The sequence below is a fragment of the Neomonachus schauinslandi genome, chromosome 12, assembly GCF_002201575.2.
Source record: "Neomonachus schauinslandi chromosome 12, ASM220157v2, whole genome shotgun sequence".
Taxonomy (NCBI): domain Eukaryota; kingdom Metazoa; phylum Chordata; class Mammalia; order Carnivora; family Phocidae; genus Neomonachus; species Neomonachus schauinslandi.
The window spans coordinates 92,812,033-92,835,928 of NC_058414.1; the positions used below are offsets into that span (position 1 = coordinate 92,812,033).

General features: G+C 46.7%; 1 protein-coding gene across 1 annotated transcript in view; it reads left to right on the plus strand.

Annotated features, from left to right (window-relative positions):
* Positions 1–23,896, plus strand: part of TMEM178B (transmembrane protein 178B) — a 331,137-nt gene that overhangs the window by 107,888 nt on the left and 199,353 nt on the right. Inside the window, exon 2 of the mRNA XM_021692959.1 lies at positions 6,189–6,302. Within this exon, the coding sequence (XP_021548634.1) occupies positions 6,189–6,302 (114 nt within the window). The remainder of the gene's footprint in view (positions 1–6,188; positions 6,303–23,896) is intronic.

Here is a 23,896-nt window from a genome sequence, read left to right on the forward strand (position 1 = left end):
GCCAATTTTTTTCTTGTGATGAGAACCTTTAAGATCTACTCTCTTAGCAGCCTTCAAATGTACAATATGATATTAACTATAGTCATCATGCTGATATTATATATCCACACCTTTTTTTATTACTGGGATTCTACCTTTGGACTACCTTTACTCAGTTCCCTTACCACTTACCCCCTCTGCCTCTGGAAACCACCAATCTGTTCTGTCTCAGTATTTTCGGTGTTTTTAAAATCCACATATAAGGGAGATCGTACAATATTTGTCTTTCTCTGACTTCACTTAGCACAATGCTTTGAAGGTCCATCGATGTTGTTGCAAATGACAGGATTTCCTTTTTTTATGGCTGAATGATATTCCACTGTTACACACATACATTTTCTTTATCCATTCACCCATTGATGGGCACTTAGGGTGTTTCCACGTCCTGGCTATTGTGGGTAGCACTGCAGTGAGCACGGGTGTGCAGATGTCTCTTCAAGATAGTGATTTTAGGGGCGCCTGGGTGACTCAGTTGGTTAAGCATCTGCCTTTGGCTCAGGTCAGGATCCCAGGACTCTGGGATCGAGCCCCGCATCGGGCTCCCTGCTCAGCGGGGAGTCTGCTTCTCCATCTCCCTTCTTGTGCGCTCTCTCTCGCTCTTTCTCAAATAAATAAAATCTTAAAAAAAAAAAAAAAAGATAGTGATTTCAGGGGTTCCTGACGGGCTCAGTCAATAGAGCATGTGACTCTTAATCTCCGGGTTGTGAGTTCAAACCCCATGTTGGGTGTAGAGATTACTTAACATAAACAGAATTAAAAAAAAAAAAGATTCATTAAAAAAAGAAAAAAGTGATTCCATTTCCTCCAAATACATACCTATAAGTGAGATTGCTGGATCATATGGTAGTACTATTTTTAATCCTGGGGGGGGAGCACCATACTGTTTTCCATAGTGGCGGCAGCAATCACTCTGCTTTCAACATGAGGGTCGGGGGAGTTCCTGTGTCCTCATTTTGCCTCTTCCCCCTTCCCCCGTGAATTTGTGAGTTTGCCTTGGCACAGTCCCTGCCCTCCCCCTTCCTCGGTGGATCCTTCGTGCCCTTCCCAGCTGCTCTCTTCTCTGGGAGTTCTCTTACTCACACCTAGGTGTCAGTGACTCAGTGCTACCCATTTGAGTTTATTTAGAGGGCAGCCCCTTTTAAAGCTCTAATAGAATAGTGCTTGAGCCAAAGGAACAACTCTCTGATGGAAGAATTGAAAGTGCTATGGCACCCATTCAGGGCAGAGAGTTTTCGATAGAGTGGGGGCAGGTCCCAGGGCTGCCTCTCAAATCACTTTGCCTAAGAAGGTTCCTCCTTAATATATAAAAGCCTTCCACAAGTGTTTCGGAAACCAGGTCTCGCTGATGGCAGATGAGCAGGAGAAGGAGAACTGCCTACTGGTGTTGTAAGGTATGACTGGAATCCAGAATTCAGTGTTTGGTGCCATCTCTGCCTCTCCCTTCCCTGGTCTGTTTCCTCCTATGTCCAGGGTACATCAGATCTCTTGCTCTGCCAGCCTCCTAGGGTTATCGTGTGTGGAAACTTCTCTCTCATTATATATGTAAATATGTACGTCTATGTATGTATGTATATGTATGGAAAATGTATGCGGCATGATGTAAACAGTGGTTGCTAATGTTATTTCTGATTTGCTTTGGTCTTGCCCCCTTAGAGTAAGTAGTCATAGGACAGCAGTTGAAAGTAATAACTAATACGTACTGAGCACTCACTGTGTGTAAGTATCACACTGAGGACTTAGAATCTGAGTTATCACACTTAGATCTTGGGTCCTAAAGGATTTGAGATGGGGAAGAAGGAAGGGAATAGTCTCCCATTCTTCCTTGCCCCAGGTCTTCCTTTGCAGGGACAGGTGGAAGGGAGAAGGAGCTAGCTGATGTTGGAATAAGGGAGAATAGGAGTGATGCCTTTAGGAGGAGAGAGGGCCAGGGAGATGGGAGAGGAGCAAGGGAGGAAAGGGAAAAAAGGGAAGTGAGCTGGACGCCTGTTTTTGCCCCTTGGGTCCCCTCCACCTCGCACCTGCTCTCTGCTCCTGGGCTCCCCCAACTTTTCCAGCTTCTGGAGGGTTTGGCTACTGGGGGAGCGGGGAGTGAGAGGTTGCGTGTTTATTCCTGGTCACCTCACCACAGGCTTGCTATGACCCTCTGCCCAAGGTCACATCACCCCTCTCCATGCAGCCATCCTTTCTAGGTTCTGGTGTCTGCTCCCTCTGCTTCTCCAGGCTTGGGGTTACACCAACTCCTGTCGCCAGCCCTAGGTCCCCACAACCCCCATTGCCGGCCTCTTTACACCCTGTGCTTAGCTTTGTAAATTCTCTGTTTTTGAAACTCTTCTTAACTACCCATTTGGGTATCCTGTCTGTCTGGGAGCCTGAGGTGGCCAATAGGAGGGTCATCAGCTCCGAAGGCAGAGCATAGATGAAGGCTTAAGGTGTCTTCACTCCTGAGGGTGCCCCCACCCTATCCAGGCTGAGGCCTCCGGGCTGGAATGTAGGAGTCAGGTTTGACCTTCCCTCCAGGGAAGGCCATGGGCTTCTCCCTGCATCTCAGGTAGCCCCTCTGGATTGTTGCCGGAAAATTTACTTGTATCGGGAAGCCCACGTTCTGGGCACACGAATTTGGTGCCCAGATGGTGCCTGTATTTACAAAAGCCCAGCGCACTGACAGGACCTGCAGACACATGGATAAATATTTTGCCTCTCTTCTTAGGCAATATTTGAGTCTTTCACATTTAATTGCTGTCAAAGACAGGATGCTTGCATCCCCGAGGCAAAGCAAATAGTGAGGCCTCCAGCGGGGCTGTTTCAGCAGCTTCAGCCAGGCTCTCGGGCTGATCACCTGCAGCACCAAGTGTCAGGTGGCTGGGGGGGCTGGGGGTGAGGGAGACGGAGGCAGCTGGCCGCAGCCTGCCTGGAACCGGTGGCCACTTGCTGAGTTTGTTTTGAGCCCGAGAGAACCTGATCTTGGCCAAGAAATCTGATACTTTTCTCAGACATCCGCGATGGGCACCCGTCTGGCCATTTCCAGGGAGATCTTGCTTGGTGTCTCCGAAGCGGAGTCCAACTGATACAGTTCTCTACTCTTCATATTTTCCTCTCCTATTCTTAAAACAAAACAAAACCCAGAAACCTCGACCTCGTTGCCCCTTGGATTACATTTACAAGTGCGGTGAGAGGCTGTTCTGCGTCTATCTGGTTTTTTCCCACCTCGCTGTGATCAGATAAGCCTCTCCTTACCATATCCAGATAGGGAAGGAGTGTTTGCTGTAGACGCAGAGTTCTGCAGCCATCACTTCCTTTTATTCATTAGATTCTGATTTGCCTTAATTATTTTAGTCCCTTGCATGGAACAGACAGTTGGATGCCTTGCCCACTGTGGTTTTACAGAGGGCGCCTCCGATTATTCATTCCTTTCCTCCCAGCACGTGTTACTGGTGCTCACCCTGGGCTGGGAGCCGGGGAGAGCAAAATGAATGGGTAAGACCAGCCCCTGCCCTTGAGAAACTCATAATCTAGTGGGGGAGCGAGGCATGTAAACGGATAAATCACAGTCCATTGGTGTGCTTGCCGCAGGAGGGCAGGAGCGCAGGGAGGAGAGCGGAGGGACCTGGTTGAACCACTTACTGCCCCTCTGTAGCTGGGCGCAGTCTAAGCTGCAAGGAAGGGCTTTGCCCAGGAGCTGCCATTTTGGCTACTTCTTGGGAGGGTTAGGTGTGCATCAGGGGAAGAAAGATAGGAGAGTAGGTGCGGAGTCCTGATGGATACGGCCGATCCAGGGCAGGGTAGGGAAGGCCACCTGGCTGGGACTTCCTGCCTGAGGAGTGTGAGGTTTATCCCGTGTGTAAGAGAGACCACAGTTTCCTTTCTGGAATAGAGTCCAAGCAGCGGTGTGGAGGGTGGCTTGGCGGAGGGAAGCTCTGGTCAGACACTTCTGGGTTCTCATCCTGGTGCTGCTCTTTCCTTGAGAAGGTCACTTCATTTTTTTGAGCCTCTTCTCTCATTTGTGAAATGTGATCATATGCCGATGGTCATAGGAACGCCTACTTAATTGGGTTGTATGAAGGATGAAGTAAGACAATATCCAGCACAGGGTTTTCTGCCATTGGGATAAGTACAGAACATGGAGGGTCACAAGTAGGTTGGGGATGTTGGTTCCTTAACAGGGAGGCTGACGGGGCCCAGGCAGCCGCATCCGTTTATCCCGGGGAGCCTTGCACACATCTCGTCTGTGTGTGCCATGACATGAGTCAAGTTGGAAACCATTGTTTTCTGAAGCACTTGGCAAGTGTTTCCTACAAGCAAGTCTTCAGTAAATGTGGCCGTTTGTTGAGATGGGTCATTGTACTCACACAACTACTCTAGAGGCTGAGGGCACAGAGGATGGGCTGGCTTCCAGGGACACTTCTGAGGTAGAACTGACAGAATTTGGTGACCAGTTGGCTGTCAGGGAGGATGGGCCCCACTAGAGAGGGGGAGGCCTTGGGGATGGCCGGGGGATTTATTATGTTGTAGACTGAATGGGAGGTTGATGCTATTCAAGGAGATTGTCATGGAAGTCAGAGCACGTGGGCTTAGGGTATGAACGTTACTTGAGATGGTCTGATATAGACGGCTTTCCCAAGAAGGCAGGGCAAGATAGCAAGTTAGGGAAGAAGGAAGACCCGGTGCGGATGTGGTCAGGGGGCACTGCCGGGGGCACGTGAGAGACTTGAGGACATTTAAAGGCTAAGGGGACAGAGGCAGAGGAGCTGAAGAAGGAAAAGGGTGTCTAACACTTTCTCCAAACTTTGCCTCCCTGGACAGTGTCTGTCCCATTGGAGGAGTGTCTGCCGATAACTGACAGTAGGGCAGTTGTCCAGATATGATTTACAATAAGGCATCCGATTCATGAGAGGTACTGTCTAAATTACTGCCCTCCACCAATTGCCGGGTTCCCTGCTGACAGTGAGCCAGGGGTCAAACAATTCAATCAGGTGCCACCACTAACAAATTGAAAATCAGTGGGGTGCAAAATGGATTACCATCAAAATCTATTCAGGTGCAAAACCACATTTTAAAACCCCTAACCCTTAGAAATCACCTCTTCCCTGATTCTTTACAATCCCCTGACATTGAGTTTTAATATTCCCCAGATATTTGTAAGCATCAAAAGACATGCCTGCAGGAGACCAAAAGTGACAAGGAAGGAACTCCCAGTTGGTCCTTTCTTTTGGAATTTGCAAACATGCTGGATGTATGAATTAATACATTGGTAATTCTGTTAGATTCTCGGGGGCAGCAGTTCTCGAACTTAGGTGTACAACAGAATCACCCGAGGGCTTATTAAAATTCAGATTGCAGGCTCTACCTCTGAGTTTCTGATTCGGCAGCTCTGGGATTAGGCCTAGAAAATGACATTTCTAGCAAGTTCCCGGAGGATGCAGGTGGGCCCTGGACCACACTTTGAGAAACTCTGCTCTAAGTTACAGGAGTACTTCGATAAGTTGGCAAGGCATGCTTTGCTAGTCAGATTATCAGGAAAGGTTCCATTGGACCAGGTGTTGAGTATGTTAAGGGGCTTGATTTTTTTTTTTTTTTTCCCCCTCCAAGAAGCCTGAGAAGAGGCTGATTCAAGGAGATAGACATGGATTTGAGGGCTTTGTGCTCAGAGGTGAGGTTGGGGCACAGGACGGAGGCCAGAGAAGAGGCCGCTCTGGCTCACCCTTCCACGAGACGGCAGGTGCTGCAGACACAAATGACCTCATTAAGGCCAGAGCCTGTTCCGTGTTGGTCCATGGGTAAAAACTGTTCCTGTCTTTTGATGCCATGCCTCTTCCCATCACTTGAAAGTTGATTTTCTTAAGGTTAAACAACCACAGGCCCTACTTCCTTAGCAAGCTGCTATCAGCCTAAGCTTTGGCTCTTCCCATCCCTGAATGATGCCACAGAGGTATTTTTCTTTCTAAATCGATGGTGTTTGACTTCAGTTCTACTCTCTGGAGAGTAGACATGACTTTTTGGCGTCAAAGTTATTGCCTTGTATAAACTATAGGTGTCACCAGGCCCGATAGGAAACAAGTCTCTTTCCCCAGGACAGAAAAATGGGTCCCAGAAACTGCCCCAGACGTGGTTGCTGCCTCTTTAACGTTCGGTTTCCCGTCTCTCTTTGGCAGGAGAAATTGAGCGATGCACGTACATCAAATACCACTACTCCTCAGCCACCATCCCCAGGAACCTCACTTTCAACATCACGAAGACCATCCGTCAGGATGAGTGGCATGCCCTTCGTAAGTACACCTGAGTTTATTTCTTTGGCGGTGACCTTTGGAGGTCACGGAGGTTTGGACGCCCATCAGCAGCCTGGTCTGGACGGATGGATGCGCCTGTTAGACCTGTGGATAGTCTTGGAGCACAACAGCAGTTCCTTGAAGTGTCAGTACCTGGGTCAGAATCGCCTCCGCTGGCTTGGATTGCGTTAGATTTAAAGAGTTTGCTTCTAAAATTAAAAACAGGGGCACCTGGCTGGCTCAGTTGGTAGAGCATGTGACTCTCGATCTTGGGGTCGTGAGTTCAAGCCCCACCTTGGGAGGGAGAGCCTACTTTAAAAAAATAAATCAAGGCAACAAATAAATGTAACAGAAAAAAAATTAAATTAAAAAAACCCCCAAACAACGAACAGACAATGATGGGTAATCTTACTTCTTTACCGGGTAGGCGTTTATGATTTCACCTACCTAATGAAGCCAGCTCCTGGGATCTAACCTCAGCGCCTCTCCTGAGTTGCTTGGAGTATTAGAGTGGCAGCCTGTGAACCCCTTGTGCCATTCTTTGTATGGGGTGAGGCCAGCTGGGGGTTGCAGGCTGCATAGCGTTGGGAGTTTACGTCTGGGTGGGTCGCTAAGGCATAGGATCTCATCCTCAGCTTACAAGTTTCTGTTTCCCCAAGAATGAGAGACTTGGGGACCCAGTTCACATGTGATTGCAGCAGAGGTCAGAATATCTGCCTCCAACGGTTAGGGAGTTTCTTGGTCAGGGGCCCTCAAAGACTCTGATTATGGTAAGAGAATGACTTCATGAGCAAACAGTTAGTTGGCTATTTTCATTTTTCTGTTCCATGGGCACGTCCTGCTCGTCCGTGTCTGGGAAGCTGTCCTTTGCTGGTGGCACAGTTCTTCATGGGGCACATTCTGCTCCGAGTTGTTTCTGTTGCATTTGTCACTTATTTTCTGTTGCAGCTCACCACCCCCCCAAAATCACAAGGCTAAAAATCAGTTAACATTTATATGCGAGGGGGGTCTTTTATTGTTTGCTCAATTGTTCCGTCAACTTTGAAGAAGGTTGAAAACCTCTTTCTTCCCTTTATTGTTGCCTAGTTATGTTTTGCACGCATGGGGTCCCACAGGTATCTTCCACTTGTTAGTTTGGCTTCAACGAAACGACGGTGGATTGAGGTGGCGGGAGGTGAGGGGGCGAGTAAGATTAAAACAGAGCAACGATTCATTGGTTTCAGGAAAAAAGACTGTGCCCAGGTGTCTGGATGATTGTTGCCACCACTGGCCCGAAGTGATAGGGCAGGTGTCAGTGGATGGGAAGGCATTAACCAAATTGTTACCTTCAGGCTTTGACATTACTAGAGACAGTAACCAGAACGTGGGGACAGAGGGCTAATGTTGCAATTCCCATGTACTAGGCATTGAGCTAGGCTTACACATACTTATTTAACTTTAATGTGAGATTTGCCTTACAGATTCTAGTACTCAGGATTACTAATTTTTTTTTTTTTTTTGGATGTAGACACTTAAGGAGACAAATATGTAAATACCTGAAAATGCCTATTTCTCGCATTACATTGGTCTACTGTAACAGCAGCCCACAGTAGATGTTCAAGATTCCTGATAAGCCTTGCTGAGTAACCACTTAAATATAACTTAAATTATGGGGGTCATAACAGAATCTAAGTAGGAAGAAGTGATTGACATAGCTTCAGTTCGTATTTACTCAGTTCAGCCAAAGGTACTGAGTTTTTCTATGTACCAGGCACATAGTGGATACTGAGGCCACAGGGAACTCTTTGAAAGAGCTCACACCTGGAGGTGGAGGTGGGTGGGGGAGGGACATATTCACAAAGCAAATAATTACAAGGCAGTGTGATAATTACAATATAGTATAATTGTTTCAAGCAATTAAGATAGTTTGTGAACGTTTTCCAGCAAGAAGGAGAATTAGTATAAATTGCACTGATGCATTTCAAGGGAAACCCAATAGAACGCTATTGGCTGTGCACAGTAGATACCCGGAATTCAACTAGATTACCCATTGCAACATTGCTGGAATTGTTATGTGGTGTTGGCAAAGACTGAGAGAGGAGGCTAATGCCAAGGTTTGTGGAATTTTCTTTGAGTCCAATGTCTCTGGGCTCCTTGTTCCGAAACTCTGGTACCATTGGGTTCTGCAAAATCGCGTGTGCAGCTTATGCTTGTGAATTGGGGTACTACTAGAGCTCTGCTTTTAATGGATAAAAGCTCTCTCAGCAACTGATATGCGAAGGTTTTTGACATCCCATGGTGGGTGAAGTGGAGGGTACTCTTTGGCGAGGGATTTGTCTACCTGTTTCACAGAGTGGCCTAATGGTCTTTTATTAAGCAGGCAGGGAACGTTTGCCATTCCTGACATCGATGACAGCTATTTTTAGCTAGAGGGCAGGTGAGCATCTGTCACATCTGAAGTTGGTGCTAAGTGTAATTGGCAATGCTGGCATAATGGGAAAGGATAATAAATGTCAATTTTAATTTCAAAGGTCAGATATTGATATTAAGTAGGAAGTGGGCTCATGAGCCCCCTTTCAAATAAAGTAGAAACTATAAAGACTAGCAAACCCCTACGACCAAGCTTTGGAAATTAAAAAAAAAAATCAGACTCTGATTTCTTATTTGAGAGTTCTGTACTCTGTAATACTGTAAATGAGATCAAATAAATCCATTTGATACCAGGTTGGTTATCATTTTGGAATTTGACCATAATACCTTATATTCTACCATTTTGCTCAATAGATCATATTTGCCAAAGGCAAGAAATCAATTTTTTTTCTGAAAGAACTTGGTAAATATTTCAGACTTCGCTTAAACTGAGGTTAAACATTTCTCATTAGGGAGTTGCGTGGGGTCATCACCCCTTGATGTGGGGAAAAACTATTTTTTCAAATAGGAAAAGCACAATTTGGTTTAAAACTGTGCTGTGGTTTCTGAACAGTTAACACCACCAGTGGGAGGCTTCACTGTTTGGCTGAGAGCTCATCCACTTTATGGTCAAGTGAATAGTAGGTGAAAGAATAAAATTATTTGTAGGTCACTAGGCTTATAAATCCAAGTGTAAAGAGATAATAACCACCTTGGGGAATAAAGGTGAGAACCAAATATGTATGTGTGTTGTGGGGGGTGGTCTCTGAGTTCCGAACACCTACTTGTCTGAGTGACTTGCTGGTGAGGTTTACTCGGGCTGGATGGTGATGGCTGGTGGGGCACTGTGTATCCTTGTTGTCCTTCTCACCCCAGTCCAAGCTCCCTGGGAGGAGGCAGAACTCCTTCCAGAGCTGGAACTGTGTCCTCATTCCCCCCGGGCCTGGCGCTCTGTCTGGGGCAGCCCCCTTGCCGTCCTGTCTGTCTGCTGCCTCCCATTAGGTTCCAGTGACCCTGAGTGGCGTTTGTCCAGCCCCCTTGGGTCTGACCCAGATCCTCCTGCCCCCTCCAGCGCTGGCCAGTGAGGATGGGACGGTGGTGACGGGAGATGAGCTTGGCCAGTGCCACCCTCCGGGTGGGTTGTCCAGTGTAATGTTTTGAATGTGACAAAATCTGATGAGTGGCCGTGAGGGGAAAGCAGGCTGGCGCTGCAGTGGCACCCGAAACAATGCCACTTCCTCTTTTCACTAGAAAATAATGTCCCCACAGGCTTTTCATGCTCTGCAGCTCCATCTGAGGTTGCAGCCCTTGTTGGGAGGATTCTGTGTCCTCCTGCCACCTCCAAGGGCCCCTGAGGCCATCCGCAGTGGCTCTGCCTTTGCTCTCTGTGCCACTGGCATCCCTTTGGCATGCCCCTTCGGTGTAGCTGGAGGTCTGCGCATAGCCATTGGCTGGGCAAGGGGGAGGTGGGAGGGCGGACAGCCTGGGTGGCCCGTGAGAGGCCCCGGGGAGCCAGGAGGCCGAGAAAGCTGGGTCTGGGAAGACGTCCCTGAGAGATGGGTGCTTCTGCAAGAGGGAGTTGGCACGGAGTGGAGCTGCACCGGGTGACCCTGGGGAGGCTAGCAGGTGGCACTGAGGAGGAGCCTGCCTGGGGGCCCCGGGCAGGCACCCGGTGGAAGGTGCGAGAAGGATACGCCTTCTTACCCTCTGATCTCTGCTTTGCTGCTGCCGAGTTTCCCGTGGGGTCTGAGCCCCAGGACTCCTGAGTCGCCGTTCTTGTGCACTCGGGGGTTTTTCATTCCACATGGCGTTTTCAAGATGGAGGTTTCAGCTCACAGCTGATTGCCCCTGGCAGCGAGAATCAGGGAGCTGGGACTCCACTTCCCTGCAATCAGATCCTGTCCCTTATCTCTCAAGAGGCTGAGAGCCAAGAAAGCTAGAGTTCTTTATATATTTATTTTTTTAAAGCCTCCTTCTGTCAAGACTGAAAGTTCAGTTAATTAGATCCGTTGGTCACGTGGCACATTTCCAGCTCGCCAGGGAGGGAAAGAGAAGGAGGAATGATCTCCTCCTCCTGACATGGACATCGCTGCTCCCCCGTCCTCCTGAGGGCGCTCCTCCAACAACACACAGACACACACACTAGCTCTGGAAAGTGGGATTGAAGAAATAAGATCTGTCGTTAAAGAGGGAGGAGGGGAGAGGAGGGAGGGGGCGTAGGGGAGGGAGACAGACAGAGATGGAGCCTGAGGCTGTCAAGAAGCAAGGTCATTTCAGTGGATATGCTGAAAGAAGGAGAAGAAATCAAAATCCAGAAGTTTCTTTTCTAATGTAGACCCTCGAATGACACACCTGGCTTCCTGGCCCCAAGGCTTGAGGCTGCCACCGGCGGGGGGGCCTGTAGGCTAGCTCAGTTTTGGGGGTCAGCCCCCTCCCAGGCTGGTGTATGGTGAGAAGCTCAGTGTGTCCTGCTGCTCTGTTGTGCCTTTCAGTGCAGAACCCTCACCTTACTCTGCTTGGTCAAGCCCTACTTGGTCTCCCCCTCTTCTGGCCTCTTCCACACCCTCTCCTCTTTCCATAATTAGTGCATCCTGCTCCTGGACCCTAGTCTCCCTGGGCTGCTGTCTCACTCCCTCTAGCCACCCCCAGATCATGCCCACCTCTTGTGCCCTAGGCTACTTCCTGCTCTTCCCCCTGGCCTTGGCCTTCTGGCTTGGATTTATGTTGGCTCCTTGCCTGATGGCACTTGCCTTTTCCTCTTCCAGTGGACTGCCTGGCAGCTCCTGGACCAGCCTGTTCATCTACTCTCTGGACTTTTCTCCCATTCAGACCTCTGGGCTCCAAGCTCAGGACTTGCCTGGATTTCTGGTTCCTCCTTCCCCAGCCATCCCTGGTCAGGACAAGATGAATGTGGTAGACCAAGGGGCTTGGGATGAAAAGAAAATAATAGTAATTAACTTTGTTCATATCCACAGTAATGCCCCTCAGAGGGTGGCTCGAGGTTTCCTCCTGGGAGCCCAGCCGCAGTGTTCCTGCTCCTTTGCAGACAGTAACAGAGCCAGGGAGAAAGGGGCTGCCTAGAGGTTCCACCTTGGCCTCGGAGGAATCTGAGACTCAGAATCCAGGTCTGAACTCCAGCTGACTCCCTTCAGCTATTTTTTTCCTTTCTGTTTCTGGCTGCTGTTATGTAAAACAGCCTAATGAAGTAAACATCCCAGACATTAGAAGTTTAGGTCCCCTGCAGTGTCAGCCATTTTCCTTCCCCTGCATCCGCATCAGAGCCCAGCCTGAGGGAGGCTCTTAACTGCGTGCAATCTGTTGTGAGCTGCCTCTTGCTTGCAAGACTGGCCTCCATGGGGGTGATGCCTAGCAAGAAACCGTCCCCAGAACTGTGAAAACTTGGTCGTCCAGAAACTCAATCATCAGGGCATCACCATATGTCACTTGGTGTCCTAAGGTATTTGCTTTTTGCAAACCTCCTTTGTCTTTCTGCCCCACACAGCCCTTGCAGGGAATGTTGTAAACTTTTGAGGATCCCCATGGGCTGCTCCATGCCTGTCCTCCCAGAGCTCCCGTGGTTTTTCTGCAGCAAGTCAGGCAGAGAACACAAACCCCCTTCATGTACCATTGCACCTCTACCTGCCCTTGCAGCAGTAACTCCTGCCAGGACACACCTTTTCTTCACAGCTTCCCCTGCCTGTCAAAAATTTGATGAACTTGTTTGTACAAAGGTGTTCATGTCTCCTTGGATTGCCTCCCCGATAGTATTTTTAATGTTCAAAAGACCTAACCCAAAGGGATGGCAGTGAGGTGATTAAAGGTAGTGTGGAGATCCTTAAAATCATAATGCATATGCTCTCCCTCCCACCTCCTTAGGTGGCTGGCCTGCCTAGGGCTCGGTGATGGGAATGGAGTGGACAGGATGGGGGTTTATTTTTGAGATGGCCTCAGGAGTGGGAAGGAAGGAAGGCTCAGGTAAAAGGTGGGGTGGAGTAGGATACCAATCTTTCTGTTAAAGATGCGCTGATGATCCACCTACTGAAGCAAATCTGAGGACCCCCATGCCGGTGTAATTGTGGTTTTCAACCACAGTTCATCTGAATGTGCAGGTCCAAGTTTGTGCGGGGAATTAGTTGGAAGTCTGGCCTAGAGGCATTCTCTCAGCTTCTGCAGATTGGAAGCTGCTTTCTTCCAGCCGAGCATCGTGATACGGACGTCACAAAGGAGAACTGGGCACAACCCCACTGACATCCCTCGCCCATTTGTTCATTTACTCATTCAATATTCATGGAGAAGCCGTGTTAGGTGCTAGAGGGGATATTAAAAGGTATTCTGCTTTCCAAATTGGATGATATATTTCCAAGTGCCAACCTGGCAAGGGATCAGACTGCTTGTTGCTTAATGTTTATTGACTACCCGGAGCGTGCAGGCTAATGCTACTGACGTGCACACATCATGGGTCCCGAACTCCACACTTAAGTCAGCAAGAATTCCTTGTAGAGGGCATAAAAGCAAAATAGAAACCCAAACTACCCTATCACAGAGGCATGGCCTGTTTTTTTAGAGCAAGGGAGAAGTGGGGATGACCTGGGATCTTCCTTTTCTTGGCCCTCTGAGGGAACTGTCCCAGCTCTAGGTGCTGAAAAGGAAGCTCCGTATGGCCTGTGATTCCTCTTTCCAACAAATATGACAATCACGGCTCACTGTCCAGGCACACTGTAACAGTCGGGGTGGGGGGCGGGGAGGGAGGAACAAAAGCAGAACCTGAGTATTCCAGCGGGCAGGGACAGCTCAGCAACCGTGAATGTGGGTTGGATGAGGCATGGATGTCTGGGCAGCAGACACTTGTCATCAAGGCAGTGGGTCAGTGGTATGAATACTGTGGGTACTACTTTGGGGGATTCAGGACTACATGATCCAATTCTTACAGACCCCACTTCTAGAGGAGATCTAGAGCGTTAGGGAGTTAAAATAAGGAATTCTAGAGAATAGTGCGTGAGAAAATCCCACTTTTAAGATCTGGGATACACAGGTCAAGGGGTATCATGCCTTGAACAAGATGGGAGATCATTTTATAAAAGCAGGAGTCTCAAACTGTGACCAGGATTGGTCCTGGGCTTTGGAGGTGAGGCTGCTTCTGAAGATGGTAGGACAATGGGGAGGGCAGGGGAGAGGCATCCGGGTATCAGAATGGCTTAGCAGAAAAAGTAATTAAGTTCTATATTTTGTGGTAAAGAACCTATCAGAGTCTAGACCAGTGCTACTCAAATGTGGTCCATGGACCATCAGCATCATCTGGGAACTCATTAGAAATGTGAATTCCTGGGCCCCAGCCCAGGCCTATTGAATCAGAATCTCTATAGTTTGAGAACGCTTGGTGTTGGGGGGACATTGGTGGGGGCTGTAGTGGTTAGTGAAGGCTTGGGAGGACAGAGCGTGGCTGGGCCTTGAGTGGGAGTTGGGAGACGGAATACTGCATTTAGCACAACCTCTCACACAGGAGCAGGACCTTTAACCTACTCATGTATTGTTTGTTGTCTGTGTGTCTGTGTCTATTTTCTATTAGAGCTTTGGTAATTCACTTTTCTTCCATATTTCTTCTTGTTAATTGAATAAAACTACATGGAAAAGGTGAGCTATTTTCTTTCTGTTTGTCTGTCTTTCTGCATTATGTGTGCTATTAACATCTTCCTGATATCTGGCCTGAAACTTCTTTGTTGTGTCTCCAACATTCTCTTTTATTCAGAAACCGGTTTCAGGCTCCACTGAGGCTAGGGGACACTGGATTGAGTTCCAGCTCTGTTGCTGTCTAGGTATATGACCCTGGGCAAACTATGTAAGTGTTTTAAACCCAACACACTCATCTGTAAAACAGAGGTAATAATACCTGTCTTGAGAGTTATTATAAGGTTTAAATTAAATAAAATGATACACGTGAAATCAGTAAGTCTGCAAAGCCTGATACCAAGTGGCATTAGGTGCCATGATTAAAGGAGCACAGAATTGTACCAGGTGTTGAGATCCCCATAGGATGTGGGGGAGAGGCTTTAAAATGACCTTTCGTGGACTTGGGGGCTTTTCTATTGAACTCTGCACAGGTTGTGTGGGTGTTTGCCTCCTATGTGGCTGTACATGTTAGTGGGTCTGTTGTGGGTTCGCTGTCTGCACAGGTGTGTGTGGTGGGAGCTTGCATCGGGTGCTCACAGTGTGGGAGTAGAAAGTGGCTGAGAGGATTATGTGCTGAATGGCAACAGTGTGGCATATTGTGAAAGGAATTTCAGAGCAGAAAATCATCAGTGTTTGGGATCCTCAGTGGGGTAGCAGAAGCAGCCCTCTAATTTACCAGTTGTGTCCAATAAGAATATGGTTTAGACAATAACAGGAGTCTCTAAAAGAAGATTTACATACTGAGTGTCTAAGAAGTAACATTTTCAGAGCTTCCAAGATAAATATGCTGTGAGTACATTGGTACTGAAATCGTTGAGGGGAGCATGGAAATGATTCTCTTGACTGTTGTGGCTCAGCCCTGCCTTTCAGGAAGACTGCAATTTCCAGTATGTATTGTGATCAGATGCTCTTCTCTTCCTGAAGTGGAAATATATATCCCAAAAGTGGATACTGCAAGAGTGTTGGGGATATAGGGAAAGGAGGAGGGTCTAGGAAGAGGATAGTTGGTGTGGTTAGGGTTGAGGGGGAGGCGTGATATTCCTATTCTGGGGGAAAAAGGATACTCCTTATTTTCAACTCCGTGCTCACGATGGACTATGGGGTGGTGCCGGCTATGGTCATGGATACTGCGTTCTGTGAAGGACCAAGAATTGCAGGGAGATAGGTTGGCCTTGATGATGGCTTGTAACCTACTAGTTGGGTGAGAGGGGGCTACAGCTCTGCCTGGCCTGAGTCCTCTTGGGAGGCAGGGCTGGGCATGAGCATTGGTGGGACTATTCTATAGCCATGACCATGGGGAGAAGATGGAACTTGAGTTCTGACAGCGGGGGTTCTAGGGAAGAAGTGAGGATCTGAAGTGCCAGGTTCATGGAGTGGGCAGAAGGCAAGAACTAGATCCAGAGTGAAGGTAAGGTGGAATATGTAGGGTCACCCAAGGAGTGGTAAAGCATTGCTGAGTCCAAGACTTTGGCATTGCCCACCAAGTCATATTTAGTGATTGGCAGTTTTGGCTGCTAGGACAAACCTCACATTTCTCTGTTCATGCCTAAGAAGAAAGGCCTCATAAATTGATCAGGTTTAAGGACTTTTGGGTGGGGGGGGGCGGGGGCATTGTCTTAATGATGGAGTTACCAGGGTGAGCTAAAATGTCTGGTCCTCTGAGATAATTGTGGGAGCTGACCCCTGCCCTTGTTCAACTTTGGGGCTGATATTCTCTGCTATTCTCATAGTAGGCCAAGAGGCTGGCCTGGTTCTGGGTAATTCAGGCTTACCTAAAGTAGTTCTCCATGGAGTCTAGCCTTGCTCATGTAAAGCTATAATTCTGTGTGTAGAAGGTGGGAGGTGGAGCTAAGCCTGAGCCAAAAATACTGTGTTACTTGTCTTGCCTCACTCTCTATGCATATCTATCTTAGGAGTCTTCCATGGAAGGTTGGTATCAACTACAGTTAAAACATTCTTGGATTCTTTGTAATTCAACATTCCAACCAGGGCCATCCAAACGAACTTCCTGTCACGATGGAGATGATCTATAAATTTGCATTTCCTGATATGCTAGCCTTAAGCCATATCTGACTGTTGAGCCCTTGATATAGGAGTAGTGCAACCAAGCAATTGAATGTCTAATTTAACTTAATTTAAATTTAAATGATCACACATGGCCAAGTAGCTACCGTATCAGACAGGGTAGTTCCAAACAATCCTCAAATTTCTTAAATAGATTCCACTTCCAAATTATAAACTGTTGATTATGAATATTCACACATTAAAAACAAAACCTTACAGGTTTTCTGGGTGCCCTGGCCATTTTTAGGGGAATAAGAATGCACATTCCCTTGAGTCGCCCAGATACTCATTCGCCACGCTGCCCTTGGCCTCCCAGACGCCCCACTCCCAGAGCTAACTGGGGTATTCTTAGGCTTTTCTGCTGGCCTATGCCGTGGGCAGGTAAGGAGAGGTGGCAGGGACAGTGTCTCATCATTACCTGTGCCAAATCTGGGCCAGGTTGTTGCAGGTCGGGTTCCCTGGGAAGATCTTGAGGTGGAGTTTTGCTAGAGGATGTTTATTAAGGAGTGCCCTAAGAACCTACTTTTTTGGTAAGGAAGGGACAGAGCAGGGTTTGAGTTTGACAGAGGGAGAAGTCCAGCTATAATACAGGCCCAATGCCCCCCCACCAGAGGGCTCTGGTCCTACAAGTGACCCTTCAGAATTTCTGGAATGGGGTCGAGATGGCTGGGCCTCAGCCTCCCACATTGGTTACTTCTTGGATGTGGGCTCACCAGAATAGGGGCAGCTTTGGGCCTCAGCGCTCTGTGTCTGAGTAATCCCCAGAAGGGGCTGACCCCTGAAGGCCAACAGCTCTCCCAGAACCAGGGCAATAAATCCTCCCATGATGGGGGTTCTGGGCTGTGCGCACATTGTCCACTGCACAGGCTTTTGACATAAGTGATTCTTGGAGGTTGCCCGTAAGGTGACTGAGACTCAGATGGAGTACCTTGCCCAGAGCTCTAGCCTCTGAGAGACAGAGGTGGGACTACAGCCTTGGTGGTTGCAAAATTCATGCTGTTTCCTCACCCGAGGATCCCTTCCCTGTGCCTTACTGGACAAACCTACTCACAGACTCTTCTCTCTGCCTGTTTTCTCAAGTATGCTTTCTTATTTTCATTATCCTACGGGACAGCCCTACTTCATCCTCCCCCTCTCCTACCATCAGTGACCCCCCCATTATCTAAAGCAAGTGAAGATCTCTCCCCATGAACCGCCAGGCTAGCCAACCCTCCATGCAAGAGCTCAAGTAGTCAAAAGAAATGAAAGAAAGCTATTTATTTTCCACTTCTGTTTTTTTTTTTTTTCCATTTAATTACTGGTATCACAACAGGTCTTTTTTCTATTGCTTTTTATTGCAGATGTGTAGTATTTTATCTACATTATGAGTTAAATAGGCTTTTGTGGACTAGCCTCGAAACCCAATCATTTATAAGAGACATGACTTCTCTGGAAATGGGTTCTGAATTCTAAATCACTGACTTATAAATGAGGATTGAGAACAGAACTCCTTTCAAAGCTGGAGACTGGCTTTCTATTTTCTGGGCAGTTTGCCTCTGAATGGTGTCACCGCCTCCCTTCTTTCTGCATCTCATACTGGGTCCCCGAACCACACGCCATCCGTGGGGCGAAAGCACAGACTCCTCCTAGGTCCCTTGTTCTCAGTTTGTAACCAGCTGCTGATACAAAATTAATTAATGCCCCATGGTGTGCCCTGTGTAGGCTTATCTGAAATCCAGAAATCCAACCGAGAGACCGCAAGCATCCTTGGCGCTAGGTATCATTCAGTCTCAGTCCTCCTCTCTGTTCACGTTGATAAGATGAGACTAATTATGTAAGATTTCCCTGAGGCTCCTTGCCTGGGCACCTAGCACCAAATTAGAAATGAGCAGTCAGAGGTGTGTGTGTGTGTGTGTGTGTGTGATCTTTTGAGGCCGAGAGACTCCTGAACAAGGATGTGGAGGTGACACCACACGGGATGACATCAGCGTTTGTATTCCCCATGCCACCCCATCCCACCACCTCACTCCTGGAGCTTCTAGATGCTGCACAGTTGCCAGGGAAACCAGGAAAAGGAGCTATACAAAAGCTACCTTTCCAGAGCTCTGGGCAAATCCTCTTGGGAGTAGAGCAGAAGGAAGGGTGTGTTCCTTCAGGCCCTGAGATGAGGGGAAATGCCAACGTCAAGCCAGCACCCCCTCCTATGCTGCCCCAGTCCGGTTCCATCCCTGTGTCCCGTTAGCATTGCACGCTGCCGCCCTCCCCCATCCCCCATTGCCATCTGCTCCTACCCAAAGGGATCTTTTCATTTCTGGGAAGTAAACATCACTTCATGTCAAAAAGAGTAGGACCTCTGATTTATGGTTAAGGTTTGAAATCCGGTTACTGTTTAGCTTGGCAGAGCTAACAGAAATGTGCAGTTAAAAAATACTACCTCTGTTCCATTTCCTTGTTAAGTTGAAGGAGAAGGGCTGGGATCCTAAGTATTTGCAGTTTTTGGTGAGAGCTTTGTGCTCTGGTTAACGAAGCGCCATATTTGGTCCTTCGTGGAATGAGCTGGCAGGACCTTCATTCCCAGGGTTTACTGAGGGCCTGTGATGTGCACAACTGGGCAGTGAAGGAGGGGCCTTCGAGGGGCCTACAGTCTACTAGAGAGCCTAGAGCAGCGACAGCAACTCAGGATGGCAGGGGCTGGTGCTTTGGGGTGTGGGCACACAAAGTGCTATCAGCAGCGTGCAGAGGAGGAAAAGGCCATCTCAGCCCAGGACGATGGGTCAGGAATAGTGGCACTTGAAATGGCCCTAAAATACTTCATTCATTAGATTTGAGTTCCTACCATCTACAGGAACCGTTCTAGGCACCAGATGAAAGAAATGGCTGTTTCTTACCCTCATGGAACTTACGCTCTCATGTAATTACTACCACTATTGAGTGCTTAACATGGCCCTGAGATGCGTTATTTTACTTAAACCCCAACTGTCCTGTTAGCAGCATACACTTATGACAACTGTCTTACAGATGAGGACACTGAGGCTTACAGAGGTCACAGAGGTCACTCATGGGAGAGCCACATGGTGTGAGCGGTGGGACTTGATGATGCCTTAGCAAATTCATCTGTCAGTGTGTATGGGATGGATGGAGATGGGTGGCGTCTGGACTCTGAGGAGCTTTCTGTGATAGTCCAGGCCTGAGACCTCCTCAGAGGTCGACTCTCTGCAGTCGACCTCTGAGACTTGATCACACAAGGAGGTGAGGCTACCTGCTGAGTGGGTGTGCTTGGGGGGATGGCTGAGGTTCTGAGGTATGTGGACGGGGTCTGAACAAGCAGGTTTCTGACTCACTCTCCCCTGGATGGCAACCATCTTTATCTCCAAGAACAACATTTATCAGCACTAGCTAGGGGCATGGAAAATGGGAAATTGAGTTTTCTTGGAAGCATAGGGAAGAATTAACTATATTTCATTGAGCTTACATTTCTCTTTCCATACGTGGAAATATAAGGTATATTCATTACATTCAAAAGCTAATTCAAATTTGGCATCTGATAAATGCATGAATCCTATATCTCTTTGGCCTTGAAGTCTCAAGGCTAACAACCATTTTCTTTCTTTCTTTTTTTTTATTATTATATCATGTTAATCACCATACATTACATCATTAGTTTTTGATGTAGTGTTCCATTATTCATTGTTTGCATATAACACCCAGTGTTCCATGCAGAACGTGCCCTCTTTAATACCCATCACCAGGCTAACCCATCCTCCCACCCCCATCCGCTCTAGAACCCTCAGTTTGTTTTTCAGAGTCCATCGTCTCTCATGGTTCATCTCCCCCTCCGATTTCCCCCCCTTCATTTTTCCCTTCCTACTAGCTTCTTCTTCTTCTTCTTTTTTTTTTTTTTAACATATAATGTATTATTTGTTTCAGAGGTACAGGTCTGTGATTCATCAGTCTTACACAATTCATAGCACTCACCATAACACATACCCTCCCCAATGTCTATCACCCAGCCACCCCATCCCTCCCACCCCCCCAAACCCTCAGTTTGTTTCCTGAGATTAAGAATTCCTCATATCAGTGAGGTCATATGATACACGTCTTTCTCTGACTGACTTATTTCGCTCAGCATAATACCCTCCAGTTCCATCCATGTCGTTGCAAATGGCAAGATCTCATCCTTTTTGATGGCTGCATAATATTCCATTATATATATATATACCACATCTTCTTTATCCATTCATCTGTCGATGGACATCTTGGCTCTTTCCACAGTTTGGCTATTGTGGACATTGCTGCTATAAACATCAGGGTGCAAGTACCCCTTCGGATCCCTACCTTTGTATCTTTGGGGTAAATACCAGTAGTGCAATTGCTGGGTCATAGGGTAGCTCTATTTTCAACTTTTTGAGGAACCTCCATACTGTTTTCCAGAGTGGCTGCACCAGCTTGCATTCCCACCAACAGTGTAGGAGGGTTCTCCTTTCTCCACATCCCCACCAACATCTGTCATTTCTGACTTGTTAATTTTAGCCATTCTGACTGGTGTGAGGTGATATCATTTTGATTTGGATTTCCCGCTAACAACCATTTTCATTGTGTTATTAAACAAGAGCCCTTTGATCATGGTCACTAAGCTATGAAAATTAGTTGTCATACATATATGTATATATATATACACCAAGCTTTTAAAATTATTCTTGAGAATGGAATTATCAACTGCAACACAATTCACTAGTCACTCATGAACTCAGATTTAAGAAGATGGTTAGATTTTCTTATATCTTTTGATTTTATACTGGATTCTCACCTCAGGATTGTTGAGGGGTGGAATCAATGAGTAGCTATTACTCTCAGAAAGTGGGGGTCTTCTGCCTTACCCGATTGGAGCCATGAATAATTCAACATGATCACAGGCTCCCTTTTCCTCTCTTGATGTTGAGCTCATTAAAATTGCATGGCCAAGGGACACATGGGAGGAAATGGCTGGCACCCTCCATATCGGCTGCCAGAAACTCCAACACTGTCTTATAACAACCTCAGCTCTCACTGTTGGGAAATGGAGCTGCCATTGTTGGGGAATGATCAACGGGTGAAGGAAGAACATGGGGGAGGAGTAGCCAGGTGTCTCCTCTACGTGTGATAGCTTTCCTCCATTCTACTGGCAGCCATCCTGGTGGTGCATGGAAATGGTATGCTGTCTCTATGCTCACTATTGATCAACTTAGTCATTATTGTTGGCCTCATCATTAACTATTTATAGTTTACTGTGCACAAGGTAAGTGCTGAACAGACAGGGCACCCTTTTAGAAGCTTTCTGGGACTATTTAATTCATCTCCTTCAGTGAGATGGAATCTCCAGAGAAAGCATCTAGAGCCAATTGGTAACAGTCAGTACTATGTTTTTGTTTTTGTTTTTGGCAGGGAGATATTGATTCTACTACTAAGGATTTTTTGAAATAATTTTGAAAAATGCCGTACTTCTTTTGGAACATTTTTTTTTTCATAACTCAATGTATGACGTTTGTAGGACCAGCTAGGATTCAACTTGGAGGTTGGAAATGGTGGGAACCAAGTGAAATTTTTAAAATGCCATAGACTCAGGTCAAGTTTATTTAAGAGTTGTCACAGAGATTGAAACCTAACGTTAATGCTGGTTAATCTTGAAAGGAGGGAGGAAATCTGAAACAGACGTTGTCCTCAAGGGCTATTCTGGGCAGCAAGCATTTGCCCATCATCTGAATCCTTTACGTCTCTGCTGTAATCCTGCCCCGTAACCACCTGCCCCGATCCCAGTCCCTTTTTCTTCTTCATTAGATGAACATTTACCCCTCCTTCTATTTTATCTCTTTTTATCATTGGCTTATTTCATTTCTCCTGATTATTAAAATAAAACGTAACAGAAAAATCTGACGGAAAAGTACAAGAGAGCAGGAAAACATCTAAAATTCGACTACCAAGAGGCAAATTACTGATGGGTCACATATCCTTTAGCATTTCTTCCCATGGTGTAAATAATATTTTATATATAATTTTGTATCCCAAGTTTGGGTTATAATTATAAACATTTCCCTGTGTCATCAAAATTCTTCATAAACCCAATTTTAATGGCATCATAATCATCTACTATACAGATATACATAATTTACGTAACCTTTTTTCTACAGTTAAATGTTTATGTTGTGCTAGTTTGGGGCTGTTAGGATAATGTCGTAATGATAATTCTGTGCATAAATCTTTGACAATATTTTTGATAATTTGTTTAGGATAGACTCCTAAAACAGGGATTATTGGCTCAAAAGACACGTGCATTTTTTAAAGTTCTTGATATAGAATGCCAAATTGCTTCCCAGAAAATTCCAGCTGGTTTGGTCTTAACCTAATTTTTCCTTCTGTTGGAAATTCTTTTTTCATTCAAGTATATTCTAATTTGATGAAAAATAGTTACTCATTTTTGAAAATGTCATTTCTACAATTATGAGAAGGGTTGAATGGTTATTAGCCATTTGTGCCTCTCATTTTTCAAGTTCTCTCTTCATTTTGCTTGTCTTTACTTTCCTGTTACCTTATTCTTTCCCATCCACATGAATCCATCTTTGGTACATGTGCCCCTTGGCCAAGGGCTCCTCTTATAGTCACCCCCCCCCCCCATTTAATCCTTTGCTTTCTCTTTTAGGTTTCTCTCTCAGGACTAAAGAGGTTGACAATCAGAGGCACAAAACACTAATGGGTGTTCAGAAAATGAAGTCTGGTAGCTTAAGTGGGTTCAGAAACATTTGGGATTTTTATGGTTCTTGGGGTTGGCTGATACTTTGGGAAACTCCAAGAGGAATGAATGGCCCATTGTCTTGTTTGTGTCTGGTATATCCAGTGCCTAGAACAGAGCTGACACATACGGAGAAGGCAAGGTACTTGGTGCGTATTTGTGGAATGAATGGACAATGCCTTTTCAAGTTTCTAACTTCTTTATAGTGATTTTGGCTATCCTGACCCCCAGGTCTATCACTGAGCTCAAGAAAAGAACAAAAGGGCTGCCAAGAAGGTTTGAAATTTATCTACATTTTGCAGTTTGTACAAAAGGGATCATGACCTGAGCTGAAATCAGGAGTTGTTCCTTTAACCCACTGAGCCACCCAGGTGCCCTACGCGTGAAGAATGTTTAATTAAAAGGAGCTGAGAAGCATGAGATTGAAGTTGTTGGATGCAGGATTAGCCTGAAGCATGATGGTGCGGACTCAGGATTGTAGAGGGTAGAAATGACATTGCTCTCAGTTGGGCGAACTCTATTCTGAGAAAGAAGTTTCTCGATTTTCCATATTAACCCTGGAAACCTTTCTCTAAGTGATGGTCCACCATGGCTCTTCTTTCATTTCAGTCTGGTCCTTCTTGGGGCTTCCCTTGTGTCTCAGCACACGCAGATGTTGAGAGCTTGACTTGGGAGTGTTATGACGTCCTTGTCCCCCTGGGTATGTGTTCTGTTGGGGAAGAGTCTTAGCCTC